The sequence below is a fragment of the Nerophis lumbriciformis genome, linkage group LG03, assembly GCF_033978685.3.
Source record: "Nerophis lumbriciformis linkage group LG03, RoL_Nlum_v2.1, whole genome shotgun sequence".
In the NCBI taxonomy this organism is placed as follows: domain Eukaryota; kingdom Metazoa; phylum Chordata; class Actinopteri; order Syngnathiformes; family Syngnathidae; genus Nerophis; species Nerophis lumbriciformis.
The window spans coordinates 19,967,060-19,988,646 of NC_084550.2; the positions used below are offsets into that span (position 1 = coordinate 19,967,060).

Consider the following 21,587-nt stretch of genomic DNA (forward strand, 5'->3'; position numbering starts at 1 on the left):
ACCGCTGCTGCCCACTGCTCCCCTCACCTCCCAGGGTGTGATCAAGGGGATGGGTCAAATGCAGAGGACACATTTCACCACACCTAGTGTGTGTGACAATCATTGGTACTTTAACTTAACTTTAACTTTTAGTTTGGTTCTGCATAGCCTTCCCTAAGCTTCAATGACTTTCTTAGGGGCACTCACCCTTTGTTTATTTTTGGTTTAAGCATTAGACACATTTTTACCTTCACGCTGCCTCCCGCTGTTTCCGACATCTACAAAGCAATTAGCTACTTGCTGCCACCTACTGATAGGGAAGAATATTACACGGTTACTCTGCCGAGTGCTAGACAGCACCGACACTCAACAACAACACTTAATTTGCAGACTATAATTACCGGTTTGCAAAAAATATTTTAACCCAAATAGGTGAAATTAGATCATCTCCCACGGCACACCAGACTGGTGGTTGAAAAACACTGCCTTAAACGATGGTTTAGTGTGGCCGAAACGGGGCTTAGGCTAAATAATTATTCATTTAAGGGGTTAAACGACTTAGTGTAGTCATGGCCTTGAACAACCTCCAAGTTGTTCCACTATAGGGCAGAGGATATTCATTTTCTTGAGCGGGCGGCTAGATGATAATTAGAGTGCTGAGATTACATGGAAAAGACTATTTAATAGAGTGCAGGGAGGACATGCACAGGTATTGTGACAATGATCAGGTAATCATCATTGTCTGTGTGTGTCTGTGTCTACATGTGTTTAAATTCACTCGCAATGCAGGTGAAACTCTGACAAATCCCATCCTCACTGAAACATGGCATGCTACATTGTTCAGTGCTTCAGGGGATCCTTTGTTTTACTTATAAACTACTGGGTCTGTTTCTTGTTTTTCCTCAGCTAATAGTATCTTCCTTTGCCTCGTCTTGCATATCACCAACAGGAAACATGTTTTTTTTAAACTTCCCAGTAAAGGCTGGGAGTGCCGTTTCAATTTCCTCTTTCAAAAAAAAGAATACATGCTCTCTTTCTATAAGTAGCACACAGAATACAGGTCAGTGCGGGAAGTGGCGCCCATCAGACGTTCAGTCGGTCAAATGGAAAAGGAGTTTACAGAGTATGCACCCAGAAACATTTTTCTTTTTTAAAGTTTCATTTCCTCTTAGAAATAACAGTGGCAGTACATTTATAGAAAATGTAATAGACAAATGTACATACAGTCGCGATCAAAACTTTACATACACTTGAGTTTCCAATCATTCTGCAACTCTTATTTTTTTGTGATAGAGTGATTGGAGCACATTGGTCACAAAAAAAAAACATACATGAAGTTTGGTTCTTTTATGAATTTATTATGGGTCTATTGGAAATGTGAGCAAATCTGCTGGGTCAAAAGTATACATACAGCAATATTAACATTTGCTTACATGTCCCTTGGCAAGTTTCACTGCAATAAGGCGCTTTTGGTAGCCATCCACAAGCTTCTGCTTGAATTTTTGACCACTCCTCTTGACAAAATTGGTGCAGTAAAATGGGTTTAGATGGAGACAGGTGTGGACAATATTGGAGACAGACGCACTTGTCCCCACATTAAAAGTATACAGCGTAGGACAGTGGTTCTTAACCTGGGTTCGATCGAACCCTAGGGGTTCGGTGAGTCGGGCTCAGGGGTTCGGCGGAGGTCAAAACACACCCGACTCATCGTGTAAATAAAGACTTCTCCCTATCGGCAACAGCAGAAGTCAGACTGATTTGCAGGTGTGTAATTTGTTGTGAGTTTATGCACTGTGTTGGTTTTGTTCTTTGAACAAGGTGATGTTCATGCACGGTTCATTTTGTGCACCAGTAAAAAAAAACATGGTAACACTTTAGTATAGGGAACATATTCACCATTAATTAGTTGCTTATTAACATGCAAATTAGTAACATATTGGCTCTTAACTAGTCATTATTAAGTACTTATTACTGCCTTATTCGGCATGGCCTTGTTATAACCCTAACCCTCTAACCCTAACTCTCTAACCCTAACCAAATAACTCTAAATTAAGTCTTTGTTACTTAAAATATGTTCCCTGTACTAAAGTGTTACCAAAAACATATAACTTTGTCTTGAATTTGAAAAAAAAAAACATTTTATTTTTCACTAAAGAATGGTTTGGTGAATGCGCATATGAAACTGGTGGGGTTCGGTACCTCCAACAAGGTTAAGAACCACTGGCGTGGGAGAAAACTATTTGATGTTTTGCAGCAGGCGATGTGTCATGAACGTTGCCACAACTTGTTTATAAAGTCTTTACTTCGTTGACTGGGATGTTCACTCGTCCTTTATTTAACAGCAAACTGTAGTCCTGGGTTCGATGCTGCGCTCGGGATCTTTCTGTGTGGAGTTTGCATGTTCTCCCCGTGACTGCGTGGGTTCCCTCCGGGTACTCCGGCTTCCTCCCATCTCCAAAGACATGCACCTGGGGATATGTTGATTAGCAACAATAAATTGGTCCTAGTGTGTGAATGTGAGTGTGAATGTTGTCTGTCTATCTGTGTTGGCCCTGTGATGAGGTGGCGACTTGTCCTGGGTGTACCCCGCCTTCCGCCCGAATGCAGCTGAGATAGGCTCCAGCACCCTCCGCGACCCCGAAAAAGGGACAAGCGGTAGAAAATGGATGGATGGATGTATCAGTGTTCAAATAACATCAATACTAGCAAAAATGTTTTGTCATCTCATCGAACTGAACGAAGGCCGTGAAGATTGTGTATTCGATGTGAGAGGTGTCACTCCTCTTTATATTTGTTGGCCAATCTGTTGTACTGAGCCAAGAGAAGAACTTGGCTTGTTTATTAGACTTAGCCAAACTACTTTGTGTTTTATTTTAATATCAAAAAGTAAACACAAGGTTGTTATACGTTACTTGTGGTTTTTTTCATGTCCCAAAGGTATTACTTCAAAAACCATTCATGTGACACAGCATTTTGTTAGTGTCTTATTGTGTATAGTTAATTCCTATATGACATATTTCTGCTCAAACTCTTAATGGATCTCTCCCGATACAGCATCTACATGTACATACTGTATAAATGTACATAACTGCCTGGAAAGAAAATATTGTTTGCCTTGGTGCCCTTCTAACTTGCCTTCGTGCCCTAAAGTATGAGCCCTCCTTTAAGGCAACACTTCGTAAAACAAGGTTCCCCTGTAATCAGATCAGAGAACAATGAGTAGCATATAAAATAGACAATCTCAGGCAGGGGAATAATAGCAGTGAAAGTAATTGAATGTGTCTCCTAGTTACTGTCAAGTTCCTGTTTTATCTCCCACAGACGGTGGACATTCACAAGGAGAAGGTGGCACGTCGCGAGATTGGCATCCTGACCACCAATAAGAACACCTCTCGCACCCACAAGATCATCGCCCCGGGCAACATGGAGCGGCCAGTGCGCTACATTCGAAAGCCCATTGATTACACCCTGCTGGACGACGTGGGGCACGGAGTCAAGGTAAGAGCAGTCTTGGGGATTTCTGCAGTCTTAAAAGTCCTAATAGCTCACCCCTAACTGTCTGGCTGGTAATGGACATCCACAGTGTGGACAGGAAAGATACAGCCACGGTCAAAAGTTTGCATACACTTGTAAAGAACATAATGTCATGGCTGTCTTGAGTTTCCAATCATTTCTACAACTCTTATTTTGTTGTGATAGAGTGATTGGAGCACATACTTGTTGGTCACAAACAACGTTCCCTCTAAGGTGCGCGCCTGTGCAATTGCGCACTGCTCAAGCGTCCTCTGCGCACGGCAAATCTATGCCACGCACAAAATCAAATAAAAAAATAAGCGCATAACAATTTTCGACACACGGACGCGACAGTGACATGCAGTCACTAGAGGCAGGTGAGGCCCCGCCTCACCTGCCTCTAGTGACTGCATCATGGAAAGAAAAAAAATGTAAAAAGAAAAAAATTTAATTAAATTGTTATATGTATGCAGTGATTATACTATAAAGTTATTTTCCATTTAACTTCACCAGTTTTAGATTATTTTTATTCAAAATCGCTGAATTTTCACATTTGCCGTTCAAATACTGAGAAGAGACGGTGCGGTGAACAGCAGCCAGTTGAGGCACGTCACTCAGTGCCTCAACATGGACGGACTCGGCTAACTGCTGGCCTGCTGTGCAGTGAGACTGTATTGCTATATGAATTATATTATACATTTCCATAGTTTAGTTAGCTGAGGTATATAATGTACAGTGTATTTTGTCAACAACTGTATGTGTGTAACGTATTTCTTGTGCTGAGCGATCATAAAACGGCTGCAAAAGACGCACTGGCTGAGGCTCCAGTAGCCCCGCCTCCTGCACCCCCGCCGTAGAATTGTTATATCAACTAAAGCCCACACTTAAACTTTCCACGTGCAAGATTGAATCTATTTAAAAAAGTTATTTCATAAGAAGCCAAAAAGTGCAAAAACAATAATGTTCGTGTTGGAGGAGTTGTGAATGACTGCAGGGCCACAACATTAGGTACACCTGCAGATTGCAGGTGTATCTAATTCACAACTCCTCCAACACGAACATTATTGTTTTTGCACTTTTTGGCTTCTTATTAAATAACTTTTGTAACCTATTTCATGGGCTTTCCTCTTTGTGATGTTAAGTTCCTGTTATGCGCTGTTATACAGTATATGCCTTGAGCTCTTATTTTGAAGGCGCTAAGAGCGGAAGTGATGTCACGTTGCGGAGGTTTTTGAAAGAAGGTAAATAAAGTGGTCCTCGTGTAAACTGGAGCCTCCGTGTTTGTTATTTTGTAGTTTCATACAGTATAGGCGACATTTATAAACCCTCAGTTACACTTTTTTAAATAGACTCAATCTTGCACGTGGAAAGTTTAAGTGAGGGCTTTAGTTGCGGCGCATGGACTTAATTTATAAGTAAAGGTAAGACCATAATAACGTTTTTTTAATTAAATTAAATTTTGTGTGCTACAGTTTGTATGTGTAAAGTTAAAGTTAAGTTAAAGTACCAATGATTGTCACACACACACTAGGTGTAATGAAATTTGTCCTCTGCATTTGACCCATCCCCTGGTTCACCACCTGGGAGGTGAGGGGAGCAGTGGGCAGCAGCGGCGCCGCGCCTGGGAATCATTTTTGGTGATTTAACCCCCAATTCCAACCCTTGATGCTGAGTGCCAAGCAGGGAAGAATGCTGGTATGAGCTTTTAAACATAACCCGTTAACTGCTGCCAATCAAATGGTGAATAAGATACTCTTTAGGGTTCATATGTTTGTAAATCTGACTGTGATGAAGTCAGTGCCTCACCAGCCATCAACCTCACCGCACGTCACTGGGACGCGACACAGAAAACAGTTTTCGTCATCATTGTTCAAATATTGTACCGTCTGTCGAGACCCTTTGAGGACATGAATTCCATCCATCAATTTACTGAGCAAAACTCTTTATTGTCGGCCATAACCACATCACCAAAACATTAGTAAAAAAAATGATATCTAGCAAAACTGGTCATTTTCTGCAGTACAAACCAGACCAAAAGCAACTTTGTTATATCAACAGCAGCCGCTCGCTCTTTCTCACTTGCGCCAACACATGCACATATGGCACTTAGCCAGTGATGCGTTTACAGCCACACAAAAAGTCGGACAACTCCAACACCACACATAAAGTGTAATTCCAGGTCGTTACACTATGATTTACCAATCAAATGTGTGCTTATTCTAGTGCCATGTATTAGGAATCTTCATTTATAAATATTAATCACGAAATGCTGTTAGTATATTAAATAAATACTAATAAAAATATATTTTTTACAAACAGGAAGTTGCAGGAATGTACACATGATCCCCTGCTTACATCTCATTGTGCAACATGTGAATGTTTTAATGGGAACTAAATGCTGAAAGGGGTACAAATTATTTCCAAAGCAGGACCTCCACCCAGACAAACAATACAAGTACACAGTTCATGAAAAACAATATTTTTTGTTATTGTCATTGTAAGTGGGCCTAAATACTTATATTAGAAAATAACCTCATGGAAATGAATATTTGGTTACATGTCCCTTGGCAAGTTTCACTGCAATAAGGCCCTTTTGGTAGCCATCCACAAGCTTCTGCTTGAATTTTTGACCACTCCTCTTGACAAAATTGGTGCAATTCAGCTAAATGTGTTGGTTTTCTGACACCTTAGTTCCTGGTTTGTTTTGGTTTCCATGGGGATTAATTGGGTTCACCTGCATCTGGTTAGTGGTCGGCACACTCACCTGCTGTCGACCACGAATCAGAGAGCTATTTATTCACGTTGCTCGCCACACTCGGTCTGGCTTCATTGTTTGCTGTTACAATAATCATGTATATATATTATCACACAACTTTAGTATGCTTAAAGTCTGTTGCTATAGTTATTAGCTATTCCGCAGAAGCTGTACTTTTTCTATCTGTGCAAGGACAAAACTTCTTGTCTGAGGGGTAGCCTCAGCCGCAGATGTTATCTTTGTTTTAGCCCGCTATCAGCCAAGGACTTCAAAGACCTCAACGCAGATAAGACGACAGCACGCAGACGAACCAGAGACAAGGCGAAATCACAAGGCCCCCCAGCACATTCCGTCACGTATTGTGCGTACTGGAGCTGCTTTGCATGATATATGTGACCACTCCTTTGTTATCACCCAACCATGCAAATTTTGCATTTCCTTTGGAAATCGAGGTCCCAGAGTCTGGAGGAAGACAGGAGAGGCACAGGATCCACGTTGCCTGAAGTCTAGTGTAAAGTTTCCACCATCAGTGATGGTTTGAGGTGCCATGTCATCTGCTGGTGTCGGTCCACTCTGTTTCCTGAGATCCAGGGTCAATGCAGCCGTCTACCAGCAAGTTTTAGAGCACTTCATGCTTCCTGCTGCTGACCTGCTCTATGGAGATGGAGATTTCAAGTTCCAACAGGACTTGGCGCCTGCACACAGCGCAAAATCTACCCGTGCCTGGTTTACGGACCATGGTATTTCTGTTCTAAATTGGCCCGCCAACTCCCCTGACCTTAGCCCCATAGAAAATCTGTGGGGTATTGTGAAAAGGAAGATGCAGAATGCCAGACCCAAAAACGCAGAAGAGTTGAAGGCCACTATCAGAGCAACCTGGGCTCTCATAACACCTGAGCAGTGCCAGAAACTCATCGACTCCATGCCACGCCGCATTAATGCAGTAATTGAGGCAAAAGGAGCTCCAACCAAGTATTGAGTATTGTACATGCTCATATTTTTCATTTTCATACTTTTCAGTTGGCCAACATTTCTAAAAATCCCTTTTTTGTATTAGCCTTAAGTAATATTCTAATTTTGTGACACACGGAATTTTGGATTTTCATTTGTTGCCACTTCAAATCATCAAAATTAAATGAAATAAACATTTGAATGCATCAGTCTGTGTGCAATGAATAAATATAATGTACAAGTTACACCTTTTGAATGCAATTACTGAAATAAATCAAGTTTTTCCAAAATATTCTAATTTACTGGCTTTTACCTGTATATAGCTAGAATTCACTGAAAGTCAAGTATTTTATATATATATATATATATGAAATACTTGACTTGGTGAATTCTAGCTGTAAATATACTCCTCCCCTCTTAACCACGCCCCCGCCCCAACCACACACCCCCACCCCCCTACCCCCGAAATTGGAGGTCTCAAGGTTGGCAAGTATGCTTTTGTTTTTGTCTGTTTTTATCCACGGTGTATGATTTATGAAAAATAAATCATCTCCCACCTTCACGCTCTGTCCGGAGTTGTCCGTCCGCATCCCGGTAGAAGGACCCCGCAGAAAGATGCGACCCCCGGCGTAACAGATTTAGCCATTCCTTTACCACTTTTGACATGCGTTTGGGGTCTCTGTCCTGTTGGAACACCCTACTGCGCCGAAGACCCAACCTCCGGGGTGATGATTTTAGGTTGTCCTGAAGAATTTGGGGGTAATCCTCCTTTTTCATTGTCCCATTTACTCTCTGTAAAGCACCAGTTCCATTGGCAGCAAAACTACTACCACCACCATGCTTGACGGTAGGGATGGTGTTCCTGGGATTAAAGGCCTCACCTTTTCTCCTCCAAACATATTGCTGGGTATTGTGGCCAAACAGCTCAATTTTTGTTTCATCTGACATCACATGGACAAAGATAAGACCTTCTGGAGGAAAGTTCTGTGGTCTGCAGCAATTTTGTCAAGTATGGTCAAAAGCGCCTTATTGCTGTGAAACTTGTCAAATATTAACATTGCTGTATGTATACTTTTGACCCAGCAGATTTGCTCACATTTTCAGTAGACTCATAATAAATTCATAAAAGAACCAAACTTCATGAATGTGTTTTGTGACCAACAAGTATGTGCTCCAATCACTCTATCACAAAAAAATATGAGTTGTAGAAATGATAGGAAACTCAAGACAGCCATGACATCATGGGCGTTGTTAGGCCTATTTTAGTGGGGCTCAAGCCCCCCTAAAATATTCTTAAGCCCCCCTAAATAATTTGGTGTTTTTTTGTTTTTTTTTACAAATAAATGCCAACATATTCATTATAAAGTGGCCCAAATATGAGTTTAAATAAATAATCATATAACCTGTTATTATTCACTCAGTTTCCCCTCACTTCGTAGCGTAAGGTAGAGAGCCCCTTTCGTGCGTCGGTATCTAATCCATTCTACTTGTTCATATAGAAAATGCCCACATCACTCAAATTCCAGCCCGCATTTTCTCTGCAACCTTGATTGCGGTCCTGCAGGTGTACGAAGCACATTATCTTCCTTTACATTGAATGAAGCTGCACAAAACCTTGTGTGTGCAATTGTAAATCATTTATTTTTTAAGTTTTGTGTTTCTTGTAGAATCTATATAAAGTAATATACATAAGCCTATTGTTAAAATAATGAAAAAAACATCATTAAATATATTTGTTTTATTGTATTGTTACATTAATAGCTGTTTTATTATTATAGGATGGCTTGTTAAACATTTAATAGGATTTTCAGAGGGAGGAAAAACCAAGACATTTAATATAAAATGTAAAATGAATAAATACATAAAAAGAAAAAGAAAATATATGGTTAAAAGCCATCGTCCCGGGCAGCATTTCATTTCGTCCCGTGCATTTTTTTTAAATAATAATAATAACAATTAATAATTTCTAAGTCTTTGTTAGCCGTTTGTGAAGTTTTGTGCTCGTGCGTAACATTCGCTCGCATCCTGTGCATCTCCTGGGGGCAAAGCCCCCCCTGTCCTTAAAAGCTAGTGATGCCCCTGCATGACATTATGTTCTTTACAAGTGTATGTAAACTTTTGACCACGACTGTACATCTCTGCCAAATGTTAGTTACCCCTAACATCATTTTCTTTGTAGAATCCGAGGGAATGTTTTGTGTACTCTCCCTCTCCATGTGATCCATCTGCTCCCCCTCTGCGCCTGTCTTTAACAAGTGTGTGTGTGTGTGTGTGTGTGTGCCCGTGTGAATGTGTCGACACAATTATGTGCATTGATTGCAAGTGTCATTGATTTCCGCAGCATGTTTGAATCGGCCTCTTCTTCCCTCTCGCTGTGTCTGTCTGCCAAGATAGTGGCTGTCTGCTGATTTCCAAATATCCCCCCCGAGTCAAAGTCAGAGGCTCTTTTCTTTCCTATTGTGAGATCTCGCCCTTAAACGGATTAGGCTTTCCCCTCTTTTTTTCTACTGGGCTTTATTTAGGATAGCTGCAAATAATGACTCAAAGCAAAAATTTAATATTTTAACCCCAAAACCAGTGAAGTTGGCACGTTGTGTAAATGGTAAATAAAAACAGAATACAATGATTTGCAAATCCTTTTCAACTTATATTCAATTGAATAGACTGCATAGACAAGATATTTAATATCCTTTACACACCGATGTCGCTTTTTGATGCAGTACCGCCTGAGGGATTGAAGGTCACGGGGCATTCAATGTTGGTTTTCCGCCTTGCCGCTTACGTGCAGTGATTTCTCCAGATTCTCTGAACCTTTTGATGATATTACGGACCGTAGATGGTGAACTCCCTAAAATTCCTTGCAATAGCTGGTTGAGAAATGTTAAACAATTTCGTCACGCATTTGTTCCCAAAGTGGTGACCCTCGCCCCGTCCTTGTTTGGGAAGGACCGAGCATTTCATGGAAGCTGCTTTTATACCCAATCATGGCACCCACCTGTTCCCAATTAGCCTGTTCACCTGTGGGATGTTCCAAATAAGTGTTTGTTGAGCATTCCTCAACTTTCTCAGTCGTTTTTGAAACATGTTGCGAAGCATCAAATTCCAAATGAGCTAATATCATACTTGCCAACCTTGAGACCTCCGATTTCGGGAGGTGGGGGGTGAGGGCGTGGTCGGGGGATGGGGCAGGGCGTGATTGGGGGCGTGGTTAAGAGGGGAGGAGTATATTGACAGCTAGAATTCACCAAATCAAGTATTTCATACATATACATCATACTTGCCAACCTTGAGACCTCCGATTTCGGGAGGTTGGGGTGGCGTGGTCGGGGCGGGGGGCGTGGTTAAGAGGGGAGGAGTATATTTACAGCTAGAATTCCCCAAGTTTATTTCTTATATATATATATATATATATATATATATATATATATATATGAAATACTTGACTACTTGACTTTCAGTGAATTCTAGCTATATATATATATATATATATATATATATATATATATATATATTTATTTTATTATATATATATATATATATATATAAAAGAAATACTTGAATTTCAGTGTTCATTTATTTACACATATACACACACATAACACTCATCTACTCATTGTTGAGTTAAGGGTTGAATTGTCCATCCTTGTTCTATTCTCTGTCACTATTTTTCTAACCATGCTGAACACCCTCTCTGATGATGAATTCTGCTTCGTCTCCTTGTTGTGTGCGCAGTTGTGCACTGCACTCTCTAAAAGCCCTAGATGTTATTGTCACATATGCATGTACAGTAGATGGCAGTATTGTCCTGTTTAAGAGTGTCACAACATTGCTGTTTACGGCAGACAAACTGCTTTACGGTAGACGAAAACGTGACTGCTGTTGTTGTGTGTTGTTGCCGTGCTGAGAGGACGTTAATGAAACTGCCTAACAATAAACCTGGAGGGGGCGTGGCCTCCAGCTCCGCCTGAATTTCGGGAGAAAATTTGTCCCAGGAGGTTTTCGGGAGAGGCGCTGAGTTTCGGGAGTCTCCCGGAAAATCCGGGAGGGTTGGCAAGTATGATATACATATACATACATATATATATGTATATATATATATATATGTATATATACATATATATATCTACATCCTGAAAATATGCAAACAAACTGTGTTTAGATAATTGATACTTCAAACTTGCATAAATAAATATTAAGGAATATAACATAACTTGGCTTCTGAGAGTTTCAAAATGTAATGGATAAAATGCTAAAGTTGTTGATGAACAAGCATTTATTTTAATAATTAAATATGGTCATTTTAAATGAATTATTATGATAATTTAAAATCAATTATTTCAAATATGTTTATTTTAATGTATAAATTCTATGGCTGGATGTAATAAGGAGTCACGAAAAAATACAAATAAAAATACAATTAATTTTGATGTTTTTAGCAAAATATAGTAAAAATGTATTTAGTTTTTTTTTTTTTTTAATTAATAAATATATTTATTTTTAGGTAAGATAAACATAATAATACAATTTATCTCTAGTCTGGATGATTTAGTTCTTGTCACCCTGTTGTCCTCCCGTCGTGAAAAAAGGCTGTCCTCACTCAGGTCCGCATGGAGCTGGAGGGGGCGTGGCCTCCAGCTCCGGCTGAAAATCGGGAGATTTTCGGGAGAATATTTGTCCCGGGAGGTTTTCGGGAGAGGCGCTGAATTTCGGGAGTCTCCCGGAAAATTCGGGAGGGTTGGCAAGTATGGCTAATATTTGCAAAAAATAAGAAAGTTTACCAGTTGGAACAGTAAATATCTTGTCTTTGCAGTCTATTCAATTGAATATAAGTTGAAAAGGATTATCAAATCATTGTATTCTGGTTTTATTTACCATTTACACAACGTGCCAACTTCACTGGTTTTTGGGTTTTTCTAAATTGCAGTACTCATATTTACTTTGGCAAGGTGACGAACCCCCGATTTACACTGGATGTGTAACGGCAGCGAAATGGCACCGCAACGGACTCTTTACGTTTTTTATTCAAGTCAATTTGTCCGTTTCCAGAATCAGAATCAGATCGGAATCAGAAATACTTTATTAATCCCCGAGGGGAAATTGAAATTTTCAGCACAATCCCATTCAAGATCAGACAAACATTACAGGGAGACAGAACAGGATTGCTGACGGGTCTGCCAACTTCCGGCGCCCCTTACAAAAAAGGTGAGATACAGGTAAACAATGGGGGGTAAATAAATAAATAAATTAATTAATTAAATTAATTAAGTTAAATTAAAAAATTCCACCCCCTGCAGAACGGTACCGTGCTAAATATACCCACAGCTTCCAAATTTGCCGGTCACTGCAACACGGCGGTTCAATTTACCGTCAATTCCGGACTATAAGCAGCTACTTTTTTTCCTACTAATCCAAACCCCGTTTCCATATGAGTTGGGAAATTGTGTTAGATTTAAATATAAACGGAATACAATGATTTGCAAATCATTTTCAACCCATACTCAGTTGAATATGCTACAAAGACAACATATTTGATGTTCAAACTCATAAACTTAATTTTTTTTTGCAAATAATAATTAACTTAGAATTTCATGGCTGCAACATGTGCCAAAGTAGTTGGGAAAGGGCATGTTCACCACTGTGTTACATGGCCTTTCCTTTTAACAACGCTCAGTAAACGTTTAGGAACTGAGGAGACACATTTTTTAAGCTTCTCAGGTAGAATTCTTTCCCATTCTTGCTTGATGTACAGCTTAAGTTGTTCAACAGTCCGGGGGTCTCCGTTGTGGGTATTTTAGGCTTCACACATTTTCAATGGGAGACAGGTCTGGACTACAGGCAGGCCAGTTTAGTACCCGCACTCTTTTACTATGAAGCCACGTTGATGTAACACGTGGCTTGGCATTGTCTTGCTGAAATAAGCAGGGGTGTCCATGGTAACGTTGCTTGGATGGCAACATATGTTGCTCCAAAACCTGTATGTACCTTTCAGCATTAATGGCGCCTTCACAGATGTGTAAGTTACCCATGTCTTGGGCACTAATACACCCCCATACCATCACACATGCTGGCTGTTCAACTTTGCGCCTATAACAATCCGGATGGTTCTTTTCCTCTTTGGTACGGAGGACACGACGTCCAGTTTCCAAAAACAATTTGAAATGTGGACTCGTCAGACCACAGAACACTTTTCCACTTTGTATCAGTCCATCTTAGATGAGCTCAGGCCCAGCGAAGCCGACTGCGTTTCTGGGTGTTGTTGATAAACGTTTTTCGCCTTGCATAGGAGAGTTTTAACTTGCACTTACAGATGTAGCGACCAACTGTAGTTACTGACAGTGGGTTTCTGAAGTGTTCCTGAGCCCATGTGGTGATATCCTTTATACACTGATGTCGCTTGTTGATGCAGTACAGCCTGAGGGATCGAAGGTCACGGGCTTAGCTGCTTACGTGCAGTGATTTCTCCAGATTCTCTGAACCTTTTGATGATATTACAGACGGTAGATGGTGAAATCCCTAAATTGCTTGCAATAGCTGCTTGAGAAGGTTTTTCTTAAACTGTTCAACAATTTGCTCATGCATTTGCTGACAAAGTGGTGACCCTCGCCCCGTCCTTGTTTGTGAATGACTGAGCATTTCATGGAATCTACTTTTATACCCAATCATGGCACCCACCTGTTCCCAATTAGCCTGCACACCTGTGGGATGTTCCAAATAAGTGTTTGATGAGCATTCCTCAACTTTATCAGTATTTATTGCCACCTTTCCCAACTTCTTTGTCACGTGTTGCTGGCATCAAATTCTAAAGTTAATGATTATTTGCAAAAAAATAAATAAAATGTTTATCAGTTTGAACATCAAATATGTTGTCTTTGTAGTGCATTCAATTGAATATGGGTTGAAAAGGATTTGCAAATCATTGCATTCCGTTTATATTTACCGTATTTTTCGGAGTATAAGTCGCACCTGCCGAAAACGCATAATAATAAAGGAAAAAAACATATATAAGTCGCACTGGAGCCCGGCCAAACTATGAAAAAAACTGCGACTTATAGTCCGAAAAATACGGTACATCTAACACAATTTCCCAACTCATATGGAAACGGGGTTTGTAAAACGGTGCGGCTAATTGTTGGATCTTTTGGATGAGTTTGCTCAATGCAGGTGCTGCAGGGCCCTTCTTTTTAGCTTTCAACCGGAAGTAGAAGGGCCTTTCCGTCTTCTAAAGTTAAAGTTGAAGTACCACTGATAGTCGCGCACACACTGGTCAAGTTCTGTCATTCACAAAATCAAAGGTGCTCACAGTTGACAAGAGGTCAGACGAGAGTGTGGAAGCAACATTCACATATCTTACGGATGGTTGTGCTCACCCTGCCGTCACAGTGGCATTTCACTGGCGGTTGCTAGGGGTGACGTAGCTGGGACTAACACATACCACTCCTCTTATTCGTGACCTCAGTGAGTTTTACCGACCAAGTCAATGCTCCTTATTGGCATTTGGACACACCTTGTGTTGCTCATCACTCTGTACGGTGATGTCATCAGGCAGTGATCCTGATTCGGGATGGTTTCCAAGGGCAGTGATCTTCATACAGTCCTGGTCAAAAGTTGACATACACTTGTAAAGAACATAATGTCATGGCTGTCTTGAGTTTCCAATCATTTCTACAAACCCCGTTTCCATATGAGTTGGGAAATTGTGTTAGATGTAAATATAAACGGAATACAATGATTTGCAAATCATTTTCAACCCATATTCAGTTGAATATGCTACAAAGACAACATATTTGATGTTCAAACTGATAAACGTTTTTTTTTTTCAAATATTCATTAACTTTAGAATTTGATGCCAGCAACACGTGACAAAGAAGTTGGGAAAGGTGGCAATAAATACTGATAAAGTTGAGGAATGCTCATCAAACACTTATTTGGAACATCCCACGGGTGAACAGGCAAATTGGGAACAGGTGGGTGCCATGATTGGGTATAAAAGTAGATTCCATGAAATGCTCAGTCATTCACAAACAAGGATGGGGCGAGGGTCACCACTTTGTCAACAAATGTGTGAGCAAATTGTTGAACAGTTTAGGAAAAACCTTTCTCAACCAGCTATTGCAAGGAATTTAGGGATTTCACCATCTACGGTCCGTAATATCATCAAAGGGTTCAGAGAATCTGGAGAAATCACTGCACGTAAGCAGCTAAGCCCGTGACCTTCGATCCCTCAGGCTGTACTGCATCAACAAGCGACATCAGTGTGTAAAGGATATCACCACATGGGCTCAGGAACACTTCAGAAATTCACTGTCAGTAACTACAGTTGGTCGCTACATCTGTAAGTGCAAGTTAAAACTCTCCTATGCAAGGCGAAAACCGTTTATCAACAACACCCAGAAATGCTGTCGGCTTCGCTGGGCCTAAGCTCATCTAAGATGGACTGATTCAAAGTGGATAAGTGTTCTGTGGTCTGACAAGTCCACCTTTCAAATTGTTTTTGGAAACTGTGGACGTTGTGTCCTCCGGACCAAAGAGGAAAAGAACCATCCGGATTTTTATAGGCGCAAAGTTGAAAAGCCAGCATCTGTAATGGTATGGGGGTGTATTAGTGCCCAAGACATGGGTAACTTACACATCTGTGAAGGCACCATTAATGCTGAAAGGTACATACAGGTTTTGGAGCAACATATGTTGCCATCCAAGCAATGGTACCATGGACGCCCCTGCTTATTTCAGCAAAACAATGCCAAGTCACGTGTTACATCAACGTGGCTTCATAGTAAAAGAGTGCGGGTACTAGACTGGCCTGCCTGTAGTCCAGACCTGTCTCCCATTGAAAATGTGTGGCGCATTATGAAGCCTAAAATAGCACAACGGAGACCCCCGGACTGTTGAACAACCTAAGCTGTACATCAAGCAAGAATGGGAAAGAATTCCACCTGAGAAGCTTAAAAAATGTGTCTCCTCAGTTCCCAAACGTTTACTGAGTGTTGTTAAAAGGAAAGGCCATGTAACACAGTGGTGAACATGCCCTTTCCCAACTACTTTGGCACATGTTGCAGCCATGAAATTCTAAGTTATTTATTATTTGCAAAAAAAAAAAAAAAGTTTATGAGTTTGAACATCAAATATCTTGTCTATGTAGTGTATTCAATTGAATACGGGTTGAAAATGATTTGCAAATCATTGTATTCCGTTTATATTTACATCTAACACAATTTCCCAACTCATATGGAAACGGGGTTTGTACAACTCTTAATTTTTTGTGATAGAGTGATTGGAGCACATACTTGAACTTTCATGAAGTTTGGTTCTTTTATGAATTTATTATGGGTTTACTGAAAATGACTTACTGTACATGTCCCTTGGCAAGTTTCACTGCAATAAGGCACTTTTGGTAGCCATCCACAAGCTTCTGCTTGAATTGTTGACCACTCCTCTTGACTAAATTGGTGCAGTTCAGCTAAATTTGTTGGTTTTCTGACATGGACTTGTTTCTTCAGCATTGTCCACACGTTTAAGTCAGGATTTTGGGATAGCCATTCTAAAACCTTCATTCTAGCCTGATTTAGCCATTCCTTAACCACCTTTGACGTGTGTTTGGGGTCATTGTCCTGTTGGAACACCCAACTGCGCCCAAGACCCAACCTCCAGGCTGATGATTTTATTTGGAGGTAATCCTCCTTTTTCATTGTCCCATTTACTCTCTGTAAAGCACCAGTTCCATTGGCAGCAAAACAGGCCGAGAGCATAATACTACCACCACCATGCTTGACGGTAGGAGTGGTGTTCCTGGGATTAGAGGCCTCACCGTTTCTCCTCCAAACATATTGCTGGGTATTGTGGCCAAACAGCTCAATTTTTGTTTCATCTGACCACAGAGCGTTCCTCCAGAAGGTCTTATCTTTGTCCATGTGATGTCAGATGAAACAAGTATGTGCTCCAATTACTTTATCACAAAAAAAGAGTTGTAGAAATTATTGGAAACTGTACATCCAAATTATTATTTGTTTTGTTGCAGTCTTGAGTTGATGAACCATTACTTAAAGGGGAACATTATCACAATTTCAGAAGGGTTAAAGCCATTACAAATCAGTTCCCAGTGGCTTATTTTATTTTTCGAAGTTTTTTTCAAAATTTTACCCATCACGCAATATCCCTAAAAAAAGCTTCAAAGTGCCTGATTTTAACCATCGTTATATACACCCGTCCATTTTCCTGTGACGTCACATAGTGATGCCAACACAAACAAACATGGCGCATAGAACAGCAAGCTATAGCGACATTAGCTCGGATTCAGACTCGGATTTCAGCGGCTTAAGCGATTCAACCGATTACGCATGTATTGAAACGGATGGTTGTAGTGTGGAGGCAGGTAGCGAAAACGAAATTGAAGAAGAAACTGAAGCTATTGAGCCATATCGGTTTGAACCGTATGCAAGCGAAACCGACGAAAACGACACGACAGCCAGCGACAAGGGAGAAAGCGAGGACGAATTCGGCGATCGCCTTCTAACCAACGATTGGTATGTGTTTGTTTGGCATTAAAGGAAACTAACAACTATGAACTAGGTCAGGGGTCGGCAACCCGCGGCTCCGGAGCCGCATGCGGCTCTTTGATCACTCTGATGCGGCTCAGCAGCTTACTTGCTGAACCCCCCAATTTTCCCGTGAGACTTTTGGATTTCAGTGCCTCTCGCAGAAAATTCCCGGGATTAATATTCACGGATTTTCACCCTTACAGCTATAATAAGGGTGTGCCATGATGGTACAACATTTGGCGCCCTCTACAATCTGTATTAACAGCGTGCCAGCTTGCCGTGCTATCGAGGTCTTTTGTCTCTGAATACACACTCCGGCTGATTCAATGGGGTTCTGGCAGCGTTTTTTTTTACTCTATCGTTGGAAATGCATCTGCTTTGAGTGTCGCAGGATATCCACACATTCTTGCCATCTCTGTCGTAGCATAGCTTTCGTCGGTAAAGTGTGCGGAAGAAACGTCCAATTTCTTGCCACTTTCGCATCTTTGGGCCACTGGTGCAACTTGAATCCGTCCCTGTTCGTGTTGTTACACCCTCCGACAACACACCGACGAGGCATGATGTCTCCAAGGTACGGAAAACAGTCGACAAAACGGAAAATAACAGAGCTGAATTGACTCGGTGTTTGTAATGTTTGAGAAAATGGCGGATTGCTTCCCGATGTGACGTCACAAGAGCGAATAATAGAAAGGCGTTTAATTCGCCAAAATTCACCCATTTAGAGTTTGGAAATCGGTTAAAAAAATATATGGTCTTTTTTCTGCAACATCAAGGTATATATTGACGCTTACATAGGTCTGCTGATAATGTTCCCCTTTAGAAGCAGTAACAAAGCGTTACTTGTTGTGTAGAACCTTCACCGTTGTCACAGCTTTGTTGGCAGAACGGAACAGTCAGTTGTCAAGTGTCACCACAGGGTTCTTGGCAGCCAGAAGGAGATGGAAGGGTCTCTGAGAGGACAACATTTCCCTGCCAGAGGGAGAAGCTCATTTCTTTGTTTTTGCTCTTGAGTCTTGAGTTACTGAAATATTTCCCCCTTTGTTTGGTTGTGGGATCCAGGGGTCACTATGTGCTATCCCGCCCGTCTCTACTTATTTCATACCTTCTTGTTACTTATTGTTGCTGAACTAAATGGCTGCTTATTTAACTATTAACCAATGAGCATTTCCTTGTTTCTGCCTTCTCTCACTTGCATTCAGTGGCTTAAAGCCAAGGTAAGAGATAATGACCTTCCTCTTCTCTATCAGAATGTATTCAACATTATGCACTCACTATATTCATTCCATCAATTGTTTTATAAACGTTCATCACCTTTAGCCATGAACCATACATGAAAATATTGCTTAGTGACCCCTCAATGTTAATGTTCACCAGCAAGTTGTTAATGGATCATACACAGTTTTCTTTACCTGGTCTCTGCCCTTGTAGCAAAACGGGAACAATGCTGCGGGACGGGGAAACCCAGGGACAGGGACAGGGACAGGGACAGGGACAGGGACGCTGTCTCGGACCAACCCCCCAACACAGAAACCACCGAGCCCTCCAATGGGGGGCCGCGGTACCTTAGGGTAAGGCCTGGACCTGTCTGAATAATGGTTCATAGTTAATACAACAACTGGTGTTTTACTGTGTAAACGATTGTGTTACAATTTGAGTGATTACACTACTGCTTGACATGATTGAATGACCAATTTCAAGGTTTAAATAACCATTCAAAGCTGGTTGTATCAAGAAGTTAGGCTCTTTAAGGCTGATTTCTTGTATATGTCAATAATACCATTGACAAAGGTATGGAGACACACCTCGTAATCAATTAATAGTGGATTAGACCCTATAGGCTAATAAGTTTGTTTATTAGGAACCGAGTCCCTTTGGGACAGAGGACCCTATTGTATTTCTAGCGTTTTATTATTATACCGCCGCCTCTTTGAGCTGTAATTTGACCCCCTTAACATGCTTCAAAACTCACCAAACTGGACACACACATCAGGACTGGCGAAAATTGCGATCTAATAAAAAACCAAACCCCAAAACTCAAAATTGCGCTCTAGCGCCCCCTAGGAAGAAAACACAGACACAACTGCTCCTAGGAAGAAAACTCAGACAAAACTGCCTGTAACTCCCAGTAGGAATGTCTTAGAGACATGAAACAAAAACCTCTATGTAGGTCTCACTTAGACCTATATTTCATATACTGACAACCCCCAGCAAAAATCAACAGGAAGTTTGCAATTCCCCCTTCAAAACAAAAGTTGTGTAAAAACAAAAGTTGTGTAAAAACAGTCACCTTTTTTCAAACATTATCTCCTGTGAGCGCGTTTGTCGTGTCGGCTTCAAATTAGCACAGGAGAGAGATTGAACCCTTCTGATTAAAAGTTGATGAAAGAGTTTTAATTACTGCTCCGGTTTGGATTTTATGAGCCCTCAAAGTCGGTCCCGTCCATCGCTGCTTGCAGCTTTAATTTAATTTGGATCCCCATCAGCATTGGGGAAAAAATACAGACATACGTTCATACAATTACATTTACAATTCTTAAAAACATGTATATAACACACCAGGGGTTCTTAACCTTTTTGACCGAGGAGCCCAACTTTTCCATTACAGGGACATACCGCCGTGCTCCCCCAGGGGACCATTCAAATATTAACACTGAATTAGTAATCTTACTCTTGATTTTAATTGTATGCAATATTTATAACTAATGTACTTAAGGCTCTGGATGCTGTGGGGCTGTCTTGGTTGACAAGACTCTGCAGCATCGCGTGGACATCGGGGGCGGTACCTCTGGATTGGCAGACCGGGGTGGTGGTTCCTCTCTTTAAGAAGGGGAACCGGAGGGTGTGTTCTAACTATCGTGGGATCACACTCCTCAGCCTTCCTGGTAAGGTCTATTCAGGTGTACTGGAGAGGAGGCTACGCCGGATAGTCGAACCTCGGATTCAGGAGGAACAGTGTGGTTTTCGTCCTGGTCGTGGAACTGTGGACCAGCTCTATACTCTCGACAGGGTCCTTGAGGGTGCATGGGAGTTTTCCCAACCAGTCTACATGTGCTTTGTGGACTTGGAGAAGGCATTCGACCGTGTCCCTCGGGAAGTCCTGTGGGGAGTGCTCTGAGAGTATGGGGTATCGGACTGTCTGATTTTGGCGGTCCGCTCCCTGTATGATCAGTGTCAGAGCTTGGTCCGCATTGCTGGCAGTAAGTCGGACCTGTTTCCAGTGAGGGTTGGACTCCGCCAAGGCTGCCCTTTGTCACCGATTCTGTTCATAACTTTTATGGACAGAATTTCTAGGCGCAGTCAAGGCGTTGAGGGGATCCGGTTTGGTGGCTGCAGGATTAGGTCTCTGCTTTTTGCAGATGATGTGGTCCTGATGGCTTCATCTGGCCAGGATCTTCAGCTCTCGCTGGATCGGTTCGCAGCCGAGTGTGAAGCGACTGGGATGAGAATCAGCACCTCCAAGTCCGAGTCCATGGTTCTCGCCCGGAAAAGGGTGGAGTGCCATCTCCGGGTTGGGGAGGAGACCCTGCCCCAAGTGGAGGAGTTCAAGTACCTCGGAGTCTTGTTCACAAGTGAGGGAAGAGTGGATCGTGAGATCGACAGGTGGATCGGTGCGGCATCTTCAGTAATGCGGACGCTGTATCGATCCGTTGTGGTGAAGAAGGAACTGAGCCGGAAGGCAAAGCTCTCAATTTACCGGTCGATCTACGTTCCCATCCTCACCTATGGTCATGAGCTTTGGGTTATGACCGAAAGGACAAGACCACGGGTACAAGCGGCCGAAATGAGTTTCCTCTGTCGGGTGGCGGGGCTCTCCCTTAGAGATAGGGTGAGAAGTTCTGCCATCCGGGAGGAGC

General features: G+C 41.6%; 1 protein-coding gene across 6 annotated transcripts in view; it reads left to right on the forward strand.

Moving 5' to 3' along the window:
• The window catches only part of LOC133580634 (abl interactor 1-like), a 114,106-nt gene that overhangs the window by 44,984 nt on the left and 47,535 nt on the right, over positions 1-21,587 (forward strand). For 5 of the 6 annotated variants that reach the window (XR_009812226.1, XR_009812227.1, XR_009812228.1 and 2 more), the window contains exons 3-5: positions 3,301-3,477; positions 18,933-18,947; positions 19,162-19,301. Coding sequence is in view for 1 of the 6 variants with exons in the window: in XM_061934874.1 (XP_061790858.1) it covers positions 3,301-3,477; positions 18,933-18,947; positions 19,162-19,301 (332 nt within the window). In the remaining 5 variants the exon portion in view is untranslated. The remainder of the gene's footprint in view (positions 1-3,300; positions 3,478-18,932; positions 18,948-19,161; positions 19,302-21,587) is intronic. The other variant, XR_009812229.1, reaches the window with a different exon arrangement.